We start from the raw sequence: 22,062 nt of genomic DNA, 5'->3' as shown, positions 1-22,062 counted from the left end.
TTTATGATTTCTCTCCTCTCCTAAGGTAGTTTATTCATGGAGTGGGGTTAGAGGAAGAGAATAATTAGATTAAACAGGTGGGTCGTGATGGTTTTGCATGGATTAGTGACATGATTGCCAGACTAGCTCTTCACCATCACCACTTTGTACACCGCATCATTTTATTGATTGTTCTTAACAATCCACTGGCTGAAGGAGCAGTAAACATCCAAATATCCTGGTTTTTTGAGACCTGGAATATCTCAGACTTTCTTTTTTTTTTTTTTCTTTTTCTTTTTTTTAAAATATATATTTTATTGATTTTGTACAGAGAGGAAGGGAGAGAGATAGAGAGTCAGAAACATCGATGAGAAAGAGTCATCGATCAGCTGCCTCTTGCACACCCCCTACTGGGATATGCCCGCAACCAAGGTACATGCCCTTGACCGGAATCGAACCCGGGACCTTGCAGTCCCCAAGCAGACGCTCTATCCACTGAGCCAAACCGGTTTCGGCATATCTCAGACTTTCAGATACTTTGACTTGGCTATTGGTTTCATTTTGGATGATCCCTGAGCTAATGTGTAAAGCTAATGTGTAATAGGCAAGGTTGGGTTTTATTGTTACTCCTTCTCCTTTTGAGTTGCTTCTCCTTCTCCTGCCTCTTCTTTTCTATGTCACAAGTGCACAGCACCCTCTGTCGTCCAAATTCCACTCTAAAGAGCATCTTCATTCTTCCCAAAGGTTTAAGCAAAAACAAAACAAAACAAAAAGCCCCCATAGACGCAGATACTGGAGTGATGATTATCAGAGGGAAAGGAGGAGGGTAAAGAAGGGCTAAATGGTGGTGGACGGAGACTTGACAATACAATATACAGATGATGTATTACAGAATTGTTCACCTGAAACCTATATGATTTTATTAACCAATAAATTCAATACAAATTTTAAAAAATTGGATCAGCAAGAGAATACCCAAGATGGCATGGCTCAGAAAGTATCTCCCAGCACATTCCAAAACGCACCTTGGAAAGATTTAGCTCTGTTCATTCTGTAGAGTGTATTTAGTTCAACATCTGGCTGTTGCTGGGACCCAAAAGGATTTTGTTATGTGTTTAGGTTTCTTATTTTCAAAATGGTAATTCCTAGAATATTTCTAAGAAAACTCATTATCAGATTAATGAATGTCTCTTATATATTGATGTACTAAGATGAACAGTAGAGAACAGGTATAAGAAAAATATAATGGGAAGAAATCGCTATCTCTTCCTTTTCCTTTTTATTTAAAAAAAAATTTAAACCAAGAATTGGGAAAACACCAATTATTGATTCATACTGAAAAGAACACCTTGGTCTACCTCATGGCCTTGAAATGATCACAGACTGTTAACAAAACATTCAGATTAGGTCTGCTAAATCCTGGGTTTATTTTTTCAAAAGCTTTCATTTGTTTTTGTGTTTTTTTGTTTGTTTGTTTTTTGTAAGAGACCTGATAAGGCAGTAGAGTTAGTTATCAAAAAATGTAAATCAATCAATAAATAAAAAGAATGGGACCTCAGTTTCCCAAACTGAATTCTAAAGATAACAGCATTTACTCAGAAGCCAGGATTATAAAAGGAATGAAAATGAGGAATAGAAATAAGGGGAGAAGCTGGGGATGGGGTGACAGGTGGGGGAATTTACAGTGCTAGAATAAAAATTTAGAAATGAAAGCTGGGACTGTGACTAAGAATATATTCATCAGGCCCTAGCCAGTTTGGCTCAGTGGATAGAGCACCGGCCTGTGGACTAAAAGGTCCTGGATTTGATTCCTGTCAAGGGCACGCATATGGGTTGCAGGCACAATCTTCCCCGTAGGGGGCGTGCAGGAGTCAGCCAATGATTCTGTCTCATCTTTGATGTTATCTCTCACTTTCCCTTCCTCTCTGAAATCAACAAAAATATATTTTAAAAATATATTCATCAGCAGTGTTAAACTTGTTAACCAGAAGAGTATTTCCATGTTTACAAATGAAGGGAAGAGTCTCTTGATCCGTTGGGTGGTTCTGTGTTGCAATGGGAGTTGCACAAATCTGTGGTACCATACAGCCTTAGTCTGACTTAGGATGCCATTGCATGCATTGATTACAGGATAGACTATTTTTCCTTAATTGAAGCTCTTTTTATCTAATAAGGTGTTTTGTTTTGGTTTTTTTTTTGGTTTTTTTTTTTTTTTTTTTTTGAGCATTTGTTAAGTTCCAGGCCCTTTTAAGATTAGACCAGAGTTTTATGTTGTGTGTAATTTTATGGAATTAAACTAGGTCAGTTACTAGATCATTTTGACTAGGATTGTTCAGGCACCAAAATCAGTTGATTTTTTTCCTCCCCATCTGTTACATAGATTGAACCCTGAACTGTGAATTGAAATTCCTAAGTGGACACTCTGGTCTGGTTATTAAATGATGGGTTTGTGGTCTTATTTAGTGGATTTGAGGCCTAGCTGTTCAATCTGTTGATAAGGAGTTTAGCTACAAGTGGTTATCAAGATAAGCCCGAAGACATGACTTCAGTGAGAAAAACAAAAATCTGGTCACATTTACTTTATTACATGCAAAAGAGAAATCAAGTGTAAATCTTTTTATTTTAGCTCTATGTTCAATGAAAGTATGAAGCTGAATAAGAAAAAAAATACTACTACTCTTAACATTTAAAATTTATGAAGTAAAATAAGAAAAAAGAATAAGGTTCTACCTCTAGGTGTGTGTTTTAAATTTCAGTTCAGGCATATTTCGCATAAGCATTGAAATATCTGTGTCAGACAGGTTCTTGTTCTTTTAATGCCCTTTGAAATCCCTCTAATGGTGTAAAATTTCTATCATTATCCTGTTAGAGTAGTATGTTGATGACATGATAGTACTTTTCAGACTACTTCTGTTTTAAATTGAGCTATCTTTATAGCTGTACATTGAAAATGAACTTCAAATAAAAGCATTTGATGAGAATGCATTAAATATGCCGAAGGCCTGTTTAATGTCAGTTTGTGATTTCATTTTCTATGTACTGTACTTTTTTTTTTTCTCAAAAGGCATTTTTTATTTTCTGTTCCTCCTTTAAAGGAAGTATGTAGGTTAGGCCACAGAATCTCAAATATTTCATCCTTCATACAGTAACAAACGCAAGGGCATGAAGTTGAGATTTTGTAAAGGTTATCTTCAGTGACTAACCCTGTGCCTATAATCTCCCTGGCAGAAAAGGTAACAAATCATATAAGTAGAGTTATAAATATGGTTGTTCTCATTAAAATATAACCACTAGATATAGCCAAGGAGTGTTTTTGAGAAAGTATCAATAAGAAGGAGCCATCATAATAGCTGATTCCATATTTAAAGGAAGCATAGATTATTTGCCTTTTGAGGTTGTCTACTATGTATTTAAGGATAGATGTAGACAGAAGACTAAATATTCTCAAAGGTTTGTTCTTGGCTCTTGATGGTACTAAGATTTCAGTTCTCACATCTGAATGATCGAGAATTTGCCTACCTAAAATCTATGAACTTGGGCCCTCGGGACAGAATCTCACATCTCTCCACACTGATCTCCATTCCAGTGTGTCTGCTCTTCAGAGTTCTTATCAGTCAGGGGGAGTAGAATATCAAAGCTGGTATCTGTCATGCTTGATTTGAAAGGAACATTTTTCTTTGTAGCAATGTGTGTTTGTTGAGAGATGCTTCAAGTGTGAGTTTAGATTTTTCTCTCATCCTATTGAATAAGCCCGTTTTAAGAGATTTGAATTTAACTTCTTTTGATGTGTTCTCCACTGACACTTAAGTAAGTAGTGTTTTTGGAACACTTAAATAAGGAGTGTTTTTGGAGCGGTAATGTTGTGCTTCTGCCAAAGAGGTAAATAAACACTTAGCAGCTTAGTTGGTGGATAGAATTTTCACTGAAGAATAAGTGATAGATGAACAAATGAAGGTTTTTTCCCCCCTGATTCTCCCTCTGCGATCCCCCTTCGTAGGGAACTAGCCTTGTATTTCCCTCCTTCTCTTTTATTTATTCATTTGAAACATTTTTGATGCTTATTATAGATATTCTGGAAGGATAAAGAAATGAGGTCTCTTTTCTCCAAAGCCTCTCAGATGATCATGATACAGTGTAATACATATTATAATGGAGTATAGAATCTCTCTTTGCAGCCCTTCTTTTCTGGCGATTCATGTACATGCATTCGAGTACTCATACAGAGAGACTCTGAGGAGTCATTCTAGTCCCCTTTGGGGAGGATCCATACCTTTCATCTCTTTTTCCTGCTGACCTCTTGCTGTAATCTCCCACTGTGCTTTCTGTTTGCCTCTGCACCAGCTTTTTTAAAAGCAGGTTTTGGAACCAAAGTTGATAACGTGGGGAAGAAAGCTTTTATGCCTGCTCAGCAAAAATGTCACAGCGAGGTTATCCGTGGCCCAGTGTTGGGTTGTTATTCAGATATTAATGTCTCCCTAAGTTTGTTAAAATGTTCTTTCTAAGAGCTTGGCAAAAATGAGTAGTTACTGACTTGACATCAGTTTTCCAAATTCATTTTGAAATTTTACACGTCTGTGAAATCCCAGAATCTTACCATCGTTCCCTTAACCCCCCTGCTTTCCCTGCCTTTATCTCTGGACTCTGGGTTCCTGAGAAATCACATGGGCTTGTGGTGCAGAAGTATTGGCTTTTGCACAGTCATCATTCCTCTGCTCTGGCTGCTTCAGACATCTGGTAAACCAGGGCCTGGAGGGAATGTGGACACTGGAGAGCAGCTTATTTCTTTGCTTCAGAGTAACTGTAGCTCTCGTGGACTGAGTGTCCACTATGTGCAAAGCACTCTAACATGGATAATTTCTTAAAAATTAAATCTCTATGAAGTAGATACTCCTATTTTTCAACTGAAGGAGCTAATACTCAAGAGAGGTTAGGTATCTTGCCCAGGGTAATGTGCCTAGTAAATTGTGAAGCCAGGATTAAACTCAAGCACTCAGACTTCTGGAGCCTGTGCTTTTCACTGTTACTGTAGATTGGCTCCTACAGTGATCAAAGTGCATGTTGGGCACTGTGGTATAGTCTGCGGGGCACTGTCTTGGGAGGTAAAACGTCTGTTTTGGCTGGATGACCTCATTTTTCTCACCTGTAAAATTAGGGTAAGAATACTTATCAGTCTTAAGCAGTAGTTGTGAGGGTCAGATAAGCTGGTATGGGTGAGGTCCTTTAAATGACGGAGTATGGAAGGAACCCTTCTCTCCAGGATGTCTGTGCCCCTTGAATGTGTGTTAGGCTTATAGCCTTTGTCTGGCTATCCCTATGTGGTCTCGTTTGTGGGCATGTGACTTCTTTCTTTACCGGCTGGTGCCTCTCTGGTATCATGCATAAGAGGCCATCGGAGAGTAAATTAAATAGTCCTAGACAGCCGGGACCAGTTTGGCTCAGTGGATAGAGCGTCGGCCTGCGGACTAAAAGGTCCTGGGTTCGATTCCGGTCAAGGGCATCCACCTTGGTTTCGGGCACATCCCCAGTAGGGGGTGTGCAAGAGGCAGCTGATTGACGATTCTCTCTCATCGATGTTTCTAACTCTCTATCCCTCTCTCTTCCTCTCTGTGAAAAATCAATAAAATATATATATTTTTAAAAATAGTCCTAGACAGACCATGGCCATATATTTCTCAGGATCATATATTTCTCTGGCCTGGACTTAAAGGACGACAGGCCCTGAGGTCATTCCCCAGTATCAGAAGCTGCAGATCTCCACACTGGGCTGTGGGCTGGGAGCTCGGCCAGAAGGGAGCATCCCTGGAGTTGAACCTGACCTGAAAGTGAATAAGTTATCTCCTGTAAAACACTGCCAGCTTTTATGTTCTTTCCTGAATGTTTTCTCCATAGCTCAGCACTTCCCAAAAGCGGGCTTGCATGGAACTCGATGCCCTGCGATGGCAGTCACAAGGCTGAGCAACTGTGGGAAACTGGCTTAGGTGGCAGCACCTCACAGCCTGATGCACGGCTGCCGATGCTCGCTGTGCATCGCCCAGAGACCCCGGGGGGGGGTTACAGATCCCTTTTACCTTCAAGCTTTTCATCATGGCATGGAATAAAAGGTCCCCTAGAAGGTAACTTTTGAGGAGCAGACTTTGGGACTTGCTGCCCTAGCCTTTTCTCTCGCCTTCATTAAATGCCCCAGCCTGCAGTGTGTGGTGGGGCCTGCGTGGTGGCCAGCCCTCTCCCTACAGGCAGGTCCTGGTGCATTTCTTCAGACGTCTTGTTCTGGTGGGAAAGCTAGCAGTCTTTTCTGGAGCCAGGTGAATAAATATGAGGGGCGATTAACAGAAGGCCCACTTCTATGAAGTGGTGATGATGTTGTGATGTAGATTTGAACCCAGGGAGCCTACTACAAGAGATGCTATTGAAACAAAATGAAATGAAAGTTAACATTTTAATGACTGCTTAGTATGTATTAGGCACCTGCTTATCTCATCTAATCGAATCCTCATCATTGCCCAGTGAAGAAAAGTTATTCTCCACACTTTACAGATGGGGAAATGGAAACTCCAAGAGATTAACTGGTTTGAAGTCACAGAGTAGGCCACTGTCAAACTCTGCAAAGCAAAATGAGCAGGAGCAAAGGAAGGAAGTGTCTCAGGAAAGGGTGAGGGATGGAGAGAGGAACTTGTGAGCGTGTGGCCGGTTTGAGGATGACCCATGAAGCACCTGATTTGCTCTTGTGAAGGATGACAAGGAGTGGAGGCAGTTTTATGTGTCACATTAAGAAGGGTGCAGGTTTTCGCCCAGCCTGTGTGCCTCAGAGGTTCAGCGTTGACCAGGAGGTCACTGATCAATTCCATGTTAGGACACATGCCTGAATTTCGGGCTTAGCCCCCAGTAGGAGGCATGCAGGAGGCAGCAATTATGTTTCTACTCTCTCCCTCTCCCTTCCCTCTCTCTAAAGTCAATAAAAACATGTTTAAAAAAATAAGGGTGCAGGCATTTTAGGAGAGATTGCTGATGAATGACTTTTAGGACTTTAGAGTATATCTCAATGTGCCAGATATAGCATTTGATTAGTAACTGACGAAGTGGACCAAAAGCCAGTTGAGGGTATTAGAGTGGGCATCAGAGCCAGGGGCAGCCGCCCCACAGGGGAGGTGGCTTTTCTTGTTGCTGCATTATGCCCTCCTGCATAGGTGTCGTTGTTGTTATCTGCTTCATGATAATGATTTTAGGTTTGGCATTCCCGAGTCCCTCTTAACAAAATGTGCATTGCCCTCTTAACCAAAACCTGGTAAGTTTAGTCCATTGACACCAGACCCAGGTATGTCAGACTGTCATCTGAATGACAGAATTTTAATCTGATTCTCAGGTTAAATGGGTAATCTGTTTTTTAAGGCGATGTCTGTACCCATTTTACAACCACTCGTGGCCACATCTCTACCTTATTTTTTTTTTTTCCAGATGCACCTGTTAACTGTAATACTATAAAATGCAGCTCTCAAAAAGCAGTTGTAAAATTAAAACTATTTAACTGGTCTTAGTGAATGTTAACTAGCTGTATGAAATATATAATCTCTGAAAACAATGGTTTGAGCAGGAATGGCCAGGCCTCAGTTACGACCCTCTCTTAGTAGTAATCTTCAGTTCTCACCTTCTCTGCAGATCCAGACTTCTGATTTGTAGGCAGGGACCGTCTCTCACATTCGGTTCGAGCATCCTAGATGGGGTTGCTTATCTTCCTGGGGACTGTCATCTCCTCTTCAGCTCCGCTCCAGGCAGGCTGTTGGTCTTGAATGTGCCGTTGGAGCTCAGCACAGGGGGGCGGGGGGGAGTCCGCACCCTCACGGAGCCCCGTTTCATCCACTCCTGACGGAAAGGAGTGAAGGGATTGTATAAGGGGCAGATTATGAAGGACACACAAACTCTGTTATCTCTGATCAGACCAACACAGTAGGCTCTTGACATTTATAAGGGACATATCACAAGACCATCTCCAATTCTCAACTTGAAAACATTCGTTGTAGCACAAAATTCCTTCTTGCAGATTACTGAAGTGTAACTGAAAAATGTAAATGATCTCTCTAGACCTTGACTACTTATCTCACTCGATGAGCAATTTTTGTACTGTCTGGAGCACTTATTGAAACAAATTCACACATCCTTTCTACTTATTTCCCTTTGGAGCATTTGGTAGTTTTGTTCACACAAATGTGTCTGAGTCATCATTGCATTTGACATTTCAGCCTTTAATTTATCCGAAACTTCAGTTTTGTGGCCTGGACCTATCACTTTCATAAACATTTCCATATTCCCCTCATTCTGTCATCACGGCCAGCATCAACTAGCAGTTAATTTTGTTTGTTTCATTTCTTAACAAGAAAAATGTCTTTATCACTTTGTTGACAGTGGCCATAGCACTGAGACTAAGCACTCTGACTCAGGGCAAAGCTGGACCTTGGCCGGTCCAGGCCACTTGCTCTTGCGTCTCAGCTGTGTGTGATGCCGAATCATGTCTCTGCAAAATGACAAATGACTCAATGTCCCTGGAATTTCAAATGTCACTCAGGAGTGGTAGAAACTATAAATGGTGAGCAAATGCCAACGATCTGCTGTATATATTTTTCCCATACCTGAGCTGTGGAGAACTGAACCCTGCCCATCCTCTTCTTACTGATCTGTGGAGCGGATGCATCTGCATGTACAGTTGAATACTTATTAGCAAATTACCCAGGAGCTTTCGGGAAGCTCCTGGGTAATTTGATTTCTCTTACTGACTTCTAAGCTGTAGCTTCAGTTGTTGGCTTCAATAACAAACGTGGGAAGACATGCCTTTTTATAACATAAACTGTTTTATATAAATATGAAGCAGGATTTTAAAACTTTTTTTAATTAAAAAAATGTTTTTTTAACATTCAACAGATACAAAAGCATGTAGAGGAAGAAGGTTCTCCCCAGGACTGTCTTTCAGCAAACCACTGTCCCTTTCTGGAAGCAGCTAGTGTTACTGGTTTCTGACAGTCCTTGCAGATAGTTTATGCCGGTGGTCGGCAAACCTCGGCTCTCGAGCCACATGCGGCTCTTTGACTCCATGAGTGTGGCTCTTCACAAAACACCACATGTGGGTGCACACGTACAGTGTGATTGAAACTTCGTGGCCCATGCACAGACCAGCAAGGGGGGGGGGGGGCGGGCAGTTGGGGGCAAGCAGGCCCTCAGTGGGGGTCAATTAGAGGTGATCAGGACAGTGGTGGGGGGCAGTGTGGAGTGAACAGGCCAGCAGGAGGCCAGTTGGGGGCAAGCAGGCCGGCCGGCAGAGTGGTTAGGGGCAACCAGGTAGGCAGGCAGGCAGGTGAGCGGTTAGGAACCATCAGTCCCAGATTGCGACACGGATGTCAGATTGCCAGTTTAGGCCGGATCTCTGTAAACCGGCAGTAGGACATCCTTGGAGGGGGTCCCAGATTGGAAAGGGTGCAGGCCAGGCTGAGGAACTCTCCCCCCACCCCATGCATGAATTTTGTGCACCAGGCCACTAGTTAAAACATAAAGCAGCATTTCTAAATACTAAAAAAAACTCCTTACCTCTTAGAAACATGGTTGGTTGGAGTGAAAGGACTTTGTATGTTTGTACACACTTTTGGAGGATGAAAACTAGGGAGAAAGACTTAGGGTAACATAGAAGTAGCTCCTGTTAAAATAATATCAGTTGTTGGCTATTCTGTGTGAGTAAGAGATTGTGGAAAAACACCTAATCTATCCTAGCTATTCATACTAATTGTGATAGTGAAAGTAGCCAGTGGCTTCAAAATTAGATCGTGGGAAAGACAACATATTAAATATTTTCATGCTCCAGTACTTTACACAAAATGTCCGCACACCTTCGAATAAAACAGTGGATGGAAACAGTTTTTATAAATTTTAGATACATGTCTTAAGGGCAGAGAACACTGTGTAACATTATCATTGTTTGATAGAGCAAAGGCTTATTCTAAATACTTCCTAAACCATGTAATGCAGGTTTTATACAGGATAAGCTTTCAGATTTCTTCCACTTTTTGTTCCTCTTCCTAGGCAACAGGATTTTGCCGTAGTGAATTTTATACACATAGGTTTTAAAGTTAGAAAAGATGTAAAATCTACCTGTGTTGTATAAGTGTCTTAATGCTGTTTTGTCAATAGCATGTATTTAAAACATTTTTTTAAAATATATTCTATTGAGTTTTTACAGAGAGGAAGAGAGGGATAAAAAGCTAAAAACATTGATGAGAGAGAAACATCGATCAGCTGCCTCCTGCACATTCCCCACTGGGGATATGTCTGCAACCAAGGTACATGCCCTTGACCGGAACCGAACCTGGGACCTTTCAGTCCGCAAACCGACGCTCTATCCACTGAGCCAAACCGGTTTCGGCAAGAGCATGTATTTTTTAAAAGGGTATGTGTTGCACTGACACACATAATTCAAGAACTTTGGTGCTAGCAGACTGGTTTCTGGATTTGCCATGTTCTAAGGAATAACGTAAGGAAAAGTTGGTTTTGCCAGATTCTCAAGAGGGGACAGGATTCTACAAAGGTCAGGTAATGCCTGAGAACCATAGGCTGAGGTGGAATCAAGCCGACCAGGGTTGAAGTCCTGGCCGTACCACCAACTATGGTTTTGGCTGAGTTAGTGAATCTTTCTGAGACTCACTTTCTTCAATGTACACTAAACGCATAATATAATACAACCTAGCTTTTTGTGGGAAATACGTGAATTAATGGATGTAAATTGCCTGTTGCTTTGATTCTTTTTCTGGAAGAATGTCAGAGGTTTAATTAATAAATGAGAAAGTGTATGTATTATATCTGGCATGGGCTATCTGGTGATTTGATGTTGTTATAATTATAGAGAAAGAACAAGTTTTACCCAGGTTAGCCACCAGGGGGAAATTACTCTGTCACTTGGTCTGTCAGAAAGAAGTTGCCATTCTTCCTCACTTAACAGGGAAGTCAGTTTTGTTCCTGATCTTTATCTGTTTAATGAGGTAGAGAATCTGAGTGCAGGTTAATTCACTTTACTTTTTTGCTGTTTACTTTTATTTTTGTTAATCGTCACCTGAGGATATTTTTCCCATTGATTTTTTAAAGAGAGAGTGGAAGGGAGGTGTGTGTGGGGAAGAGAAATATTGATGTGAGAGGGACTCATCAATCGGTTTCCTTCCACACATACTCCATCAGGGGCTGGTGCGCAGGAGGCAGCCAATCAGTGATTCTACCTCATCATTGATGTTTCTGTCTCTTCCTCTCCCTTTCTCTCTTAAATCAATAAAATAGTATGCAATACTTAAAAAAAAAAAATACACACTGTCATTATTCTCTGAAAAAGCAATAGTATTTCTCCAATGTCATCAAATAGCCACCTGGCATTCATGTTTCCTCCTCTCCTTATAATCTTATTTTTCGAAAAATAGTTGACATCAGAGATCAAACAATATCTATGATTTGTGATATTGTCATTAATATCTCTTAAATTTCTTTTCATCTAAATTTCAAATTTCCTCTTTCAAATATTTTGTTCATTCCTTGCCAGTTTGTGTGGGTGTGTGTGTGTGTGTGTGTGTGTAAAATAAAACAAGTTTTTATCCTATATGCTAGGATAATTGAAAATCTCAAAGTGCCATTATTTGTGTAGATTACAGTTAATCAATATTTACTATATTACAAATTAAATACATAATTTAAACTATTTACTTATTTAAAAACAACAATAGGCCCTGACCAGTTTGGCTCAGTGGATAGAGCGTCAGCCTGTGGACTGAAGGGTCCCAGGTTCAATTCTGATCAAGGGCATGTACCTTGGTTGCGGGCACATCCCCAGTAGGAAGTGTGCAGGAGGCAACTGAATCGATGTTTCTCTCTCATCAATTTTTCTGTTTCTTTATCCCTCTCCTTCTCTCTTCCTCTCTATTAAAAAAAAATCAATAAAATATATTAAAAAACACACACACAATAGTAAACCCATTACATTAGTGTATGTAAGCAGTTTTAATGAAACAAACATAGTTTCAAAATTAAAAGCACACTAAATAAGTACTACTGTTTTGCATTTTTGTAAATCTCTTTAATGTCTCTGGCTTGATAGAAGATGGGTGGATTCTGATATTTGCTTCTGCATTCGATCTATTGCAGTATGCTATTTTGGTTGAAATTTTTGGGGTTGGAAAAGGGAGGTGTATTTTCATTTAATGGTGGATATTCTTCTGTGACATTTCACCAAAACTTGACAGGTGGTAGCTCCTTTTTTTAATCCTCCCTCTAGGATATGTTTAGGGAGAGCAAGGGAGGGGTTGGTGAGAAAAAAAGAGAGATTTTGAGAGGAACATTGATCAGTTCCCTCCTCTATGTGCTCGGACGGGGGTTCAGATCCACAACCTACAGCCTTTTGGTGGACGAGATGATGCTCCAGCCATTCAAGCCACCTGCCTGGGCAACAAGCCGTAGTTTCTTAAATGTCAGTTGCAATGTGCAGTTTGAAGCTCTGTTGATCAGTTTTTAATACTTTGTTACTTTAGAATCTATTGGTCTATCTTGCACTTTGAATGGATTCTTTACCCGTGCATAATTTTGTAACATTAAGCATTGGTCATTTGGAAAATAACTGCTTCGCCCCGTTGTGCAGAGCTTCCAAATGTTGACAATATTTTATTGTGAAATATTTTAAAATCGTATTCATGAATATTACCACCCATCTTCATAGAAAACTCTTTAGCTGTTGGGAAGTTTCAAGCTTCTTGGTGGTGGATAAACGCTTTTCAAAAATTCTGATTTTCCCTTGAATGCTCAAATGGTATCATTAGCTACAAAGGCTGTCAGCATTTTTCTTGATGTGACAGGCTCACTTCATTTATTTTTGACAAAATATTTGCCAAATATTCAAACCTGAGTAAACATGGTTTTGGAAATAAAAAAAAAAAAAAAAAAAAAAAAAAAAATGGCTCTCTTTCCATGGAAAACAAAATAGTTTATGCAGCTTGTATCTCAAACAGTTCACAGGCTCTTTTCCTTGAGGCAACCACAGTGCTTTGGCACGCCCAACCACTTTGTGGTACTTATCATCACACAGAATATTAAAAGACTAGAGGCCCGAGGCATGAAATTCGTGCACTCAAAGTGGGGGTCCCTCAGCCCGGACTGTACCTTCTCGCAGTCTGGGAGCCCTCGAGGGATGTCCAACTGTTGGCTTAGGCCCACTCCCCAGAGTAGAGCCATCAGTAAGCCATCAGTCAGACTTCCTTAGTGCTGCCCCGTAGAGTCAGGAGAGGCTCCCACCACTGTTGCTGCACTAGCCAGCCAAGAGCCCAGCTTCTGGCTGAGTGGTGCTCTCCTTGCAGGAGGACACTGACCACTAAGGGGCAGCTCCTGCATTGAGCATCTGCCCCCTGGTAGTCAGTGCATGTCATAGCAACCGGCCATTTGTTGTTTGGCTGATTTGCATATTAGTCTTTTATTATATAGTATGTATATTCAGGTTTCAAGACAAATATTTCATCAAGGATTGTCTTTAGTGAAACTGACATTTGTTTACTGTGAAAGCAGGATGGTGAAGACAACAGTGGCCGCAGCTTTGCCCACTAATGCTTTTGTTCCATGAGTGCAAATGTCAACAGAGTGAGGGAGGCAATAACGCTTAGTATTTTTATGAAAACGGTGTTGACTTCTTGGACCTTTGTAAAGGGTCTCAGGGCACCCCAGGGTCTGTGGCCTGTGCTTTGAGAAATGTTACTAAAGAGTTTCTGACAGTCCCAATATTGCTTCTGATATTTTTTTGGTGTGATTTAACGTGTTCCTTTGTTCCTGGTATTTTCTGTAAATAAACTTGATCAGATTAGGTTCGATTTTGTTTTTTCCTGGCAATACTCCTTCATATATGGTTTCTTAGAGACATTAATTTGTTACATGTTGCAAATGGTTATGTTTCATTTCTGACATTCCTTTGTTTATTAGCAGGAATTCTTTCTGAAGGAAAATTTCTTCTCACCCAACTATCGGTTACCCTGAGATATGGTTTGCATGGGTCTCATGATACAGGCAGGGTCAATCCTTGTTTATTTTCCCAGATAGTGACTTGGTTACCATCTATCCCCCTCCCCCCCCAAAGGTGGCCAGTAAAGTGTTCTAGGTTTGCTTTCTGTTTGGTTTTGAATATCATTATGAATTCGTGGATTTAAACTTATTTGACGTGTTTCAATTCAACACAACTAGGATCTTTTCCTGGGCCTGCAGGAACCTCTTCAGTTGCTCCTGAGTTCTTCCGATCTGACCTCTGTTGTCCTTGATAGTTTCCTTGTTTTTTTTGTTTGACGTGTTCTAGGCTCTTCTTGCACATTTTTTGCCGGAAATCACCTCCTTCTCCAGGAAGACCTCACAGAAGTGGTATTTAGAGACCACAGTTGGAGCTCTGGGCTGCTCGTTACTGTTGATGGGTGATTGTTTCTAGACTTTTAGTGGACAAAGCTACAAAAATGCATATTTTTTAAAGATAAAATGCATCACAAATTCATACTAAAACTATTCATTCAGATTTAGGACTCATTGATCTTTCCCATTGCTTGTCAATGACCTCAATATAACTTGTTTTATCCCATACTACACCGAAAACAGTCTCAAAGGACGATATAATGCTGCCAATAACTATGATTATGAAAAAAGTTATTTTGCAGCTTTTTAGAAAATGAAAATTAAGCATTATCCTAGTTTAGCTAACTGAATTGGTTACCTTAACACAGCGTTATTGGTGTTTACTGTACATGTTGAGACTTTTTTTTTTCTATTTCCAGGAATATCAAATTGGCAGATATTTCACCTATATTAAATCAATTTACTGAAAGAGTCGATCATACTGTGCATTCATTATATTCATTCCTCGCTCTTTTTTATTATCCAAATGGTTCCTTTTTGTTTATTAACATTTTCTATTCTTTATTCATACCTACTCTCTTTTCAATGTTTCAAAACAAAAAACTATTTAGAAGGCAAGGAATTATTTCCTACTAGAGGCCCGGTGCATGAAAATTCATGTACTGGAGTGTGTGAGAGCCTGGCCTGCTCTCACATCCAGGAGTCCTCAGGGGTGGGAGGCAACCCAGTGATCGGGGCAAGGTGATGCCCCATCACATCTCTGCTACTGCCACTGCTGGCAGCGCAAGCCTTGGCCAGCCCTGGTTACCTAAGCTTCAGGGTGGCCCTGGGCCGGTGGAAAACTGCCATCTGAGGCTTGCCTGTGCCTTGGGCCCGCCCTGGGCGGCTGCAGGGCTGAGGGCAGGTCCAGCCACAGCATGCGCCTGCTGCCATCCAGCGGGGCTGAGGGGATTGTGTGGTGCCATCTTGTGGCTATGGGCGCTACCATATTTTTGACGGTGTGATGGTCAATTTGCATATTCCCTCTTTATAAGATAGGGTGGCATCATGATTCTTTGGTGTGTTTTTTCCCCAAAATATATTTTTATTGATTTCAGAGAGGGAGGGAGAGGGAGAGAAAGATAAAAACATCAGTTATGAAAGAGAATCATTGCTTGGCTTCCTCTTGCATGCCCCACACTGGGGATTGAGCCCACAACCCAGGTATGTGCCCTTGACCGGAATTGAACCTGGCACCCTTCAGTCCCCAGGCCGAGGCTCTATCCACTCAGCCAAACTGGCTAGGGCATGATTCTTTGTTTCAAGTGAGTTTGCTATGAAACAATGGATTTCTTTTTAAGAATAGAAATACTTACCATGACACTTTATAACTTAGAAATTTTGTTACTATCTTTCTGCTATAACTTACCATGGATTACATTATACAATAGTGTTGATATTTTCTGTAGTAGTTATTTCTAGATCTGTGGATATGAGATGTTATGATCAAGAAAATTATGTAAATAAGGGAAATTAAAGTAATGACCACTGAAATAAAAACTGATTTATATGTGGAATTCCCCCCCGCCCCTCTCTCTTTCTCTCTTTTTTTTTTTCCTTCAGGTTAAAAAAAATAAATCATGACTGAATCTGCCTCTAGCACAAGTGGTCAAGAATTTGACGTATTCAGTGTTATGGACTGGAAAGATGGAGTAGGTACATTGCCAGGAAGTGACTTAAAGGTAAGCTATCTTTATTACGTACAATTTTATGTAATTATAAAAATTAAAGCTGAATATGTATGCAAACTAAGAACTGAAAACATTAAGCACAATGCTGTATGCTTTATGTGATACTCAGACCTCTACAGTAAACTCTCACGGCAATTGGACATGATTGTGGTTTGGCAGAAGCCTTGGTCACTTGGGGTGGAGACTAAGGAGTGTTTCGACAGCCATGTGTTCATTTTGCAGATAGTGAGTTACAGCTTCGAGGAGGATCAACTCAGGTTTGACTCTCATGATGACCAACAAATGTGGCAGTGGTCGGTGAGAAAACCTGGCTTCTATTTTGTAGCAATGGGCTTTATAAATTTAAGTAAACCCACTCCCTGGTCCCTAGTTTTCTCATTTAAAAACTGGATAATGTTAAAATATTGAATAAACAGAATTATTTACCTCCCTTAAATTATTTACACTGTAAGTACGGATTTTATATAATCACTTGTTCAAAAGGACTGGTTCCCCTGTACACCAGGCTGCTTTTTGTGGATGAGAACTCTCTTCAGAGAGTGATCCCTTCATGTGCCTCTTTTCTAGGTGCTCACCCTGCCCCTTTCCCCCCTACCCCCAGGCCCACTCAGGGACCACATCTGCTGCCCCGTGAATCAGGGTTATGCAAGCATCCAACTGGGAAGTCAGCCGCCCTCACCCCTCATTTCAAATTTGCTTTTGGTCTGATCCTATCTTTGGGACCTTGAACCTGTCTGTGGCCTTTTGGACTTTGTGTTTGTACTTGGTCACTCAGGTGTTTGAACTTCCAATCTCTCTAACAGGCTGTTAGTTGGCCTACCTCTCTAATGCTTGGTGTTCTGTAGTGTCCTGAATAGAATTTCCTGCCCCCTAATGTTGGCTTCTTATAATCCAATCCCTTTTAGCTGCCAAGCCTGCCCTATTTCATTCTCACGGGTGAGATTTGGTTCTGTTATTTAAGGAAACATACTTAGATTGTAGTTGGGTTAGGTGAGGTTTACTGAAATCTGAAGAGGAGATTTGGTTTTAGTTTTAGTCTGTGTGACTTTGAACAAGTCAGCTGGTCTCCTTTGGCCAGTTTCCTTTTTGGTAAAATGAGGGATTAAACAAACACTAAAGATTTTATCTACTCTTAGCATTCTTCATCTGTTCATCTGGATTAGATAGATTGGAAGTAGAGTCCTGGGATTTTTGAGAAAAAAGGAACTGTGTTTCAGACTCTGAAAACGTCAGCCACATATTAGCTACCTGAACCTTGTCAAGTTATTTAAATTCCCTGTTTCCGAATCTTTATCTATGAATGGAAATATGGGATCTTTGTCATAAGGTGGTTATGAGGTGGTTGAAAAAGAAATCTATATAATAAAAGCATAATATGCTAATTAGACTGGGCAGCCAACCAACCTTCTGGACATCATTCTGGAAGTCCTTCCAGACGAACCTGCGGTGACAGGAGCTGAGGCAGAGGTGGTCAGGGACGATGAGGCAGGCAGGCAGGCGAGTGGTTAGGAGCCAGTGGTCCCAGGTTGCAAGAGGATGCAGGCCAGGCTGAGGGACAACCCCCCACCCCCCGTGCACAAATTTCATGCACCAGGCCTCTACTGTATACATAAAAGACTTAAATTGTAATGTTATAAATGTTTGGTGCTATTTCTCCCATTTTGTAACTGTCCGATAAATATAAATTAACATTAACACATAATAAAAGTGAAAATTGCTTTCCTGGATTGAATGATAAAGTTTATGCCTGTTGTTTTTTGGTTTTTTGTTTGTGTGTGTGTGTGTGTGTGTGTGTGTGTGTTTTTAAAAATTTTTTCATTAGAATTGATATTGTATCATTTTATGTCATTAATTAATAATCATTATAAGGCTTGTTTTTTCTACTCTTGCCCAGTAGATGGTACTGTCAGCTTTATTTTGAAATATTCTGTTTTCAGACTTGATCATTTAAAATTAATTTCCCCCCAAAAAAGTTAAGTTATTCTTTAGGTCTTTTTCGTCCAGTTAACTTTTTGGGATTTCTTAGACTGGCATTTGTAGGTGAACACACTAGGCAGAGTGTACACATTATCTAGAAATTTGTGTCTGCACTATGTAGTAAGGAGAAGATTACTTTCACTTTCCTAAACTAATTCAACTTGTTCAGTCTGAAAAGCATTGAATGATTGTGGACTGTGTGCAGAAAATAATTTAAGGTGCTGTCTTCACCTGGTGGAAAGATATGATTTTTCTGACTTGAGTCTGAATGTAGTTTGGTAAAAATACACACTCTACTGGCATGTTGATCAAATTGAGTGTTTGGGTTTGGAAATGGAAGGCCTTTTTAAAATACTATTTATTTGCATGCTCATATATATTTCTGTGAAAAAATAGCTAAAATTTTTAAGCAAAAACTGTTTTTTTTTAAATTACATACATGTTATTTTCAAAACTTGAATGTCAAGAGCAAAACTCTGACTATTAAATAATAACAACAATGCCAATGCAAAACAACAAAATGAGAAATCAGAATTATGGACATATTAATATTTTTAGCTATTAAATGAGTCTCTTTTGTTGCTGGAGTCCTTGGACTTGCTGCACAAGATTTTGCAGAAGACTGGAAGCTAAAATAAGATGCTAGCATGAGCAGGAACATGATTAAAGAAGTAGCTTCCACTTCAGTCTTTAATTTCTTCAGATTAATCCATGTTGGCACCTCAGTCCCTTGCGTAGCTTTCAGTTTTCTTCTCCCACTTTTAAGCAAAAAGTTTTATTATCCCTTTGCATTTTAGTTTTCATGCTCTTCATCACTTGTTAAAATAAGAAGATCCCTAAAGTCATTCTGTTTTATTGGAAAACAGAAGGAATACAGAAAACTTTGAACTTCATGAATGAGAGTAAATCTAGCTGTTTCAAAGAGGATGGGGCCCCTTCAGCCTTTAAAACACACACACACACACACACACACAAAAAAAAAAAACAAAAAAAAAAAACACTCTTCAACTAGGCTATTACAGAAACATACTATTTGAAGCTTCAAATGCCCTTTTTTTTTTTTTTAATATTTATTAAATTGATTAAGATGACGTTGATCAACATGAATAGATAGGCTCCATGTGTGAGTTTTTATGTTACATGGTGCAAAAGCCCTTACTTTGTAGTGGTACAATTGGCCTGGAGCTAGGAGACTTGTTCATAGATACTGCCATCTGTTTTGGAAGACTAGGGGGGATGTAATGGAGAATTCAGAGTAGTGAAAGAAAGGAAATATACCCTTGGTTCCACCTTCCTCCTTCACATCTTGGGATATAATGACATGGATATGCCAGTAATAATTTCTGTCACAAAGATACTCCTTTTCCCCGAACTAGGTGAGATCAATTTATTCCTGGGAAAGCAGTAATTTTGATTATAAAATAAACTGTAATATAAGAAAATAAGTGTTAGCAAAAAACTGGAGGCCCGGTGCATGAATTCGTGCACATGTGGGGTCCAGCCGGCCCACCCCAATTGAGACCGGGTTGGGACTGGGCCAACCAGGGAGAGAGGCTGGGGGAGGTTGGCTGGCCAGCCCTGCCCTGATTGGGAAATGTTAGCAGGCCGCAGTGCATGTCATAGCAACTGGTCATTCCGATTGTTCTAGTCATTTGGTATATATATATGGTGTTTAAATTGCAGGCCATATAAGTGAGCTGGCTACTCTATAGGATGGTGCAGGAGGGTTGGTTGTTTATATCTTTAAGAAGTGCCTTGCTGTTTTCTTCTATGCTTCTTCTCCAAATTCCAAAATTAGTAAAATGCAAAGGGTTTAATATTGGTAGAAGGCTTATCTACACTAATAAAAGAAAAAGATACTAATTGACCATACCTTCGCAACACCCACCAGCCATTCAGGAATGAGTATGCAAATTAACCCAATAAAGAGGGCGGGTTAATTTGTATACGTAGGCACCAGGTGGCTGGGGGCTGGATGCTTGCATCATTACCATGGCGATAATGCAGGTGTTCCACACCTACCCAGCTGCTCAGGACCTCTGGGCAATGTGGGAAGGCAGTACTGGAGCAGAAAGAGGCGGGGCCAGAGCAGAAAGGCAGTGCTGGCAGCCAGGGAAAGGAAAGCCCATTCTTGCATGAATCTTTGTGCATTGGGCTTCTAGTTTAGATATAATAAAAGCATAATATGCTAATTAGACCAGATATTCTTTCAGAGGACCTTCCGGACGAATTCGGGGCTGTGACGGAAGCTTAGGTCCCAGGTGCTAGAGGGAAGCCAGTGCCAGCAGTTGGGGGAAAAAAGGCCTACTCTTGCATGATTTTCGTGAATCCGGCCTTTAGTCTAGATAAAATTGCTTTAATTAATTTTTAACACACAATTTATTTTTCCTTAAAGACTATATGGGCCAGCCCTTAAATGACTGTTTTCTGAACACTTTTGTAAATTTTGCCTCTTTGTCTACCATGTTGTCACTAGTTTCGAGTAAATGAATTTGGAGCCCTGGAAGTTATAACAGATGAGAGTGAGATGGAAAGTGTTAAAAAGGCAACAGCTACCACAACTTGGATGGTGCCAACTGCTCAAGAAGGTAAGAATGGGTACTCTGTATTGCCATTTCTTTCTTTTGAAAGTTTTAAAATAAGAATATCTAAGGTTTTATTGTAGGCTGGAACCTTGAAAATTCTGGGTGATCTTCATGTCACTAGTGCTTAGGTAAATTTCTGTAACAAAGCAGATGTGGAACTAGCTTTTATATTTTAAAAATAACCATTAACTGTCTTCTCTCCTAATGCCAGATCTGTCATAGCACCAGGTTAATTGGAAATTATCCAGTAAATCCATGTAATAGCCTGCCCAGGTGATTTAGCCAAAAGCCTGACACTTTTTTTTCTCATCTGCTCCGATGGTTGTAACTAACACCTATATGCTGATGACTCCTAAATCTATATCTCCAGCCCCGACCTCTCCCCCGAGCTCCAGGCCCGTATTTCCACCTGCCTACTGGACATCTCCACCCGGATGTCCCACAGGTACCTCAAACGCCACATGTCTGAAATGCGACTCATTTTCTATTTCTTTCTCCCCTCCCCCCAAACCTGCTTTTTCTTCTGTAACACATGGTTCAACTACCCAGTTTAAGCAAGAAATCTAGGAGTCATCCTGAGTGTGTTTTCCCCCAGCCCCATAGCCTGTTACTTAATCCTCTTGGTTTTTTATTTCCTAAATATGTCTCAGATCTGGCCTTTTCTATCTATTGTCACTGCCACTGGCTTAATTTAGGTCCTTACCAACTATTGCCTGAACTAATGCAGACATCTCTGAAGAATCATTCTGCTTCTAATTCCGCCCAGTTTACCCTGTACACTGAACTTAGAGGAACTTGTGTAGATTGCCTCTCTGACACTTCACCATTCCTTTTTATCTCTAGCAAAACATACAGAGATCTGGGTGGCCTGCACCCACCTGCGTGCTTTATCTCTTTGCTTTCTGTTCTGTTCTTTGTACTTTGTGTTCTGGCAGTGCCAGAGGCACTGAGCTACCTGTAATTCTGCCAAGCACATCCTGTGGCTTCATGCATCCTTGCCTTTGCTCATGCTGTTTCTTCTGGCTGGGATGCTGCTTCTCACTTTGTCCAGTTGGTAAATTCCTCTTTGGCTTTTAAAACCCTGTTGGGGTTTTCTATCAGAAGATCCTCCCCTGACCTCACCCCAGGCCGACTAACTCACGTCTTCCCCTGTACTACTTCTGGAACCTGTTTGTGCTTCAGTTACTGCATGTGTCCCTTCTTATTACAAATAACGGTTCTCTTGCTCGCCCTCTCTTCTAGACTCTGAGCTCTCTTGGGCAAGGGCTGTACTGTCATTTCCAGTGCCTAGCTTAAATTGGTGCCTGATAAATGTTTGCCGAATGAATGATTAGCCTAACGATTCAGGCGACAGGAAATGTGCTTTCCTGAACGATTTGGATAATTGTGATTTGGGAGATCTGCCG

The 22,062-nt window shown here is 40.6% G+C and overlaps 1 protein-coding gene across 4 annotated transcripts in view; it reads left to right on the top strand.

Annotated features, from left to right (window-relative positions):
- The window catches only part of L3MBTL3 (L3MBTL histone methyl-lysine binding protein 3), an 81,405-nt gene that overhangs the window by 9,019 nt on the left and 50,324 nt on the right, over positions 1-22,062 (top strand). For 2 of the 4 annotated variants that reach the window (XM_084889619.1, XM_084889618.1), the window contains exons 1-2: positions 15,965-16,085; positions 20,548-20,659. In XM_084889619.1, coding sequence (XP_084745745.1) covers positions 15,984-16,085; positions 20,548-20,659 — 214 coding nt within the window. In that variant the 5' untranslated portion in view covers positions 15,965-15,983. Of the gene's footprint in view, positions 1-15,964; positions 16,086-20,547; positions 20,660-21,026; positions 21,102-22,062 lie in introns of those variants that run through there. The other 2 variants (XM_084889617.1, XM_084889620.1) reach the window with 2 other exon arrangements.

The sequence above is a fragment of the Pipistrellus hanaki genome, assembly GCF_964339955.1.
Source record: "Pipistrellus hanaki genome assembly, chromosome: 7".
NCBI classification, from domain to species: Eukaryota; Metazoa; Chordata; class Mammalia; order Chiroptera; family Vespertilionidae; genus Pipistrellus; species Pipistrellus hanaki.
Note: the sequence above shows the minus strand (reverse complement) of the source record. Positions and strands in the feature narration are given on the sequence as shown.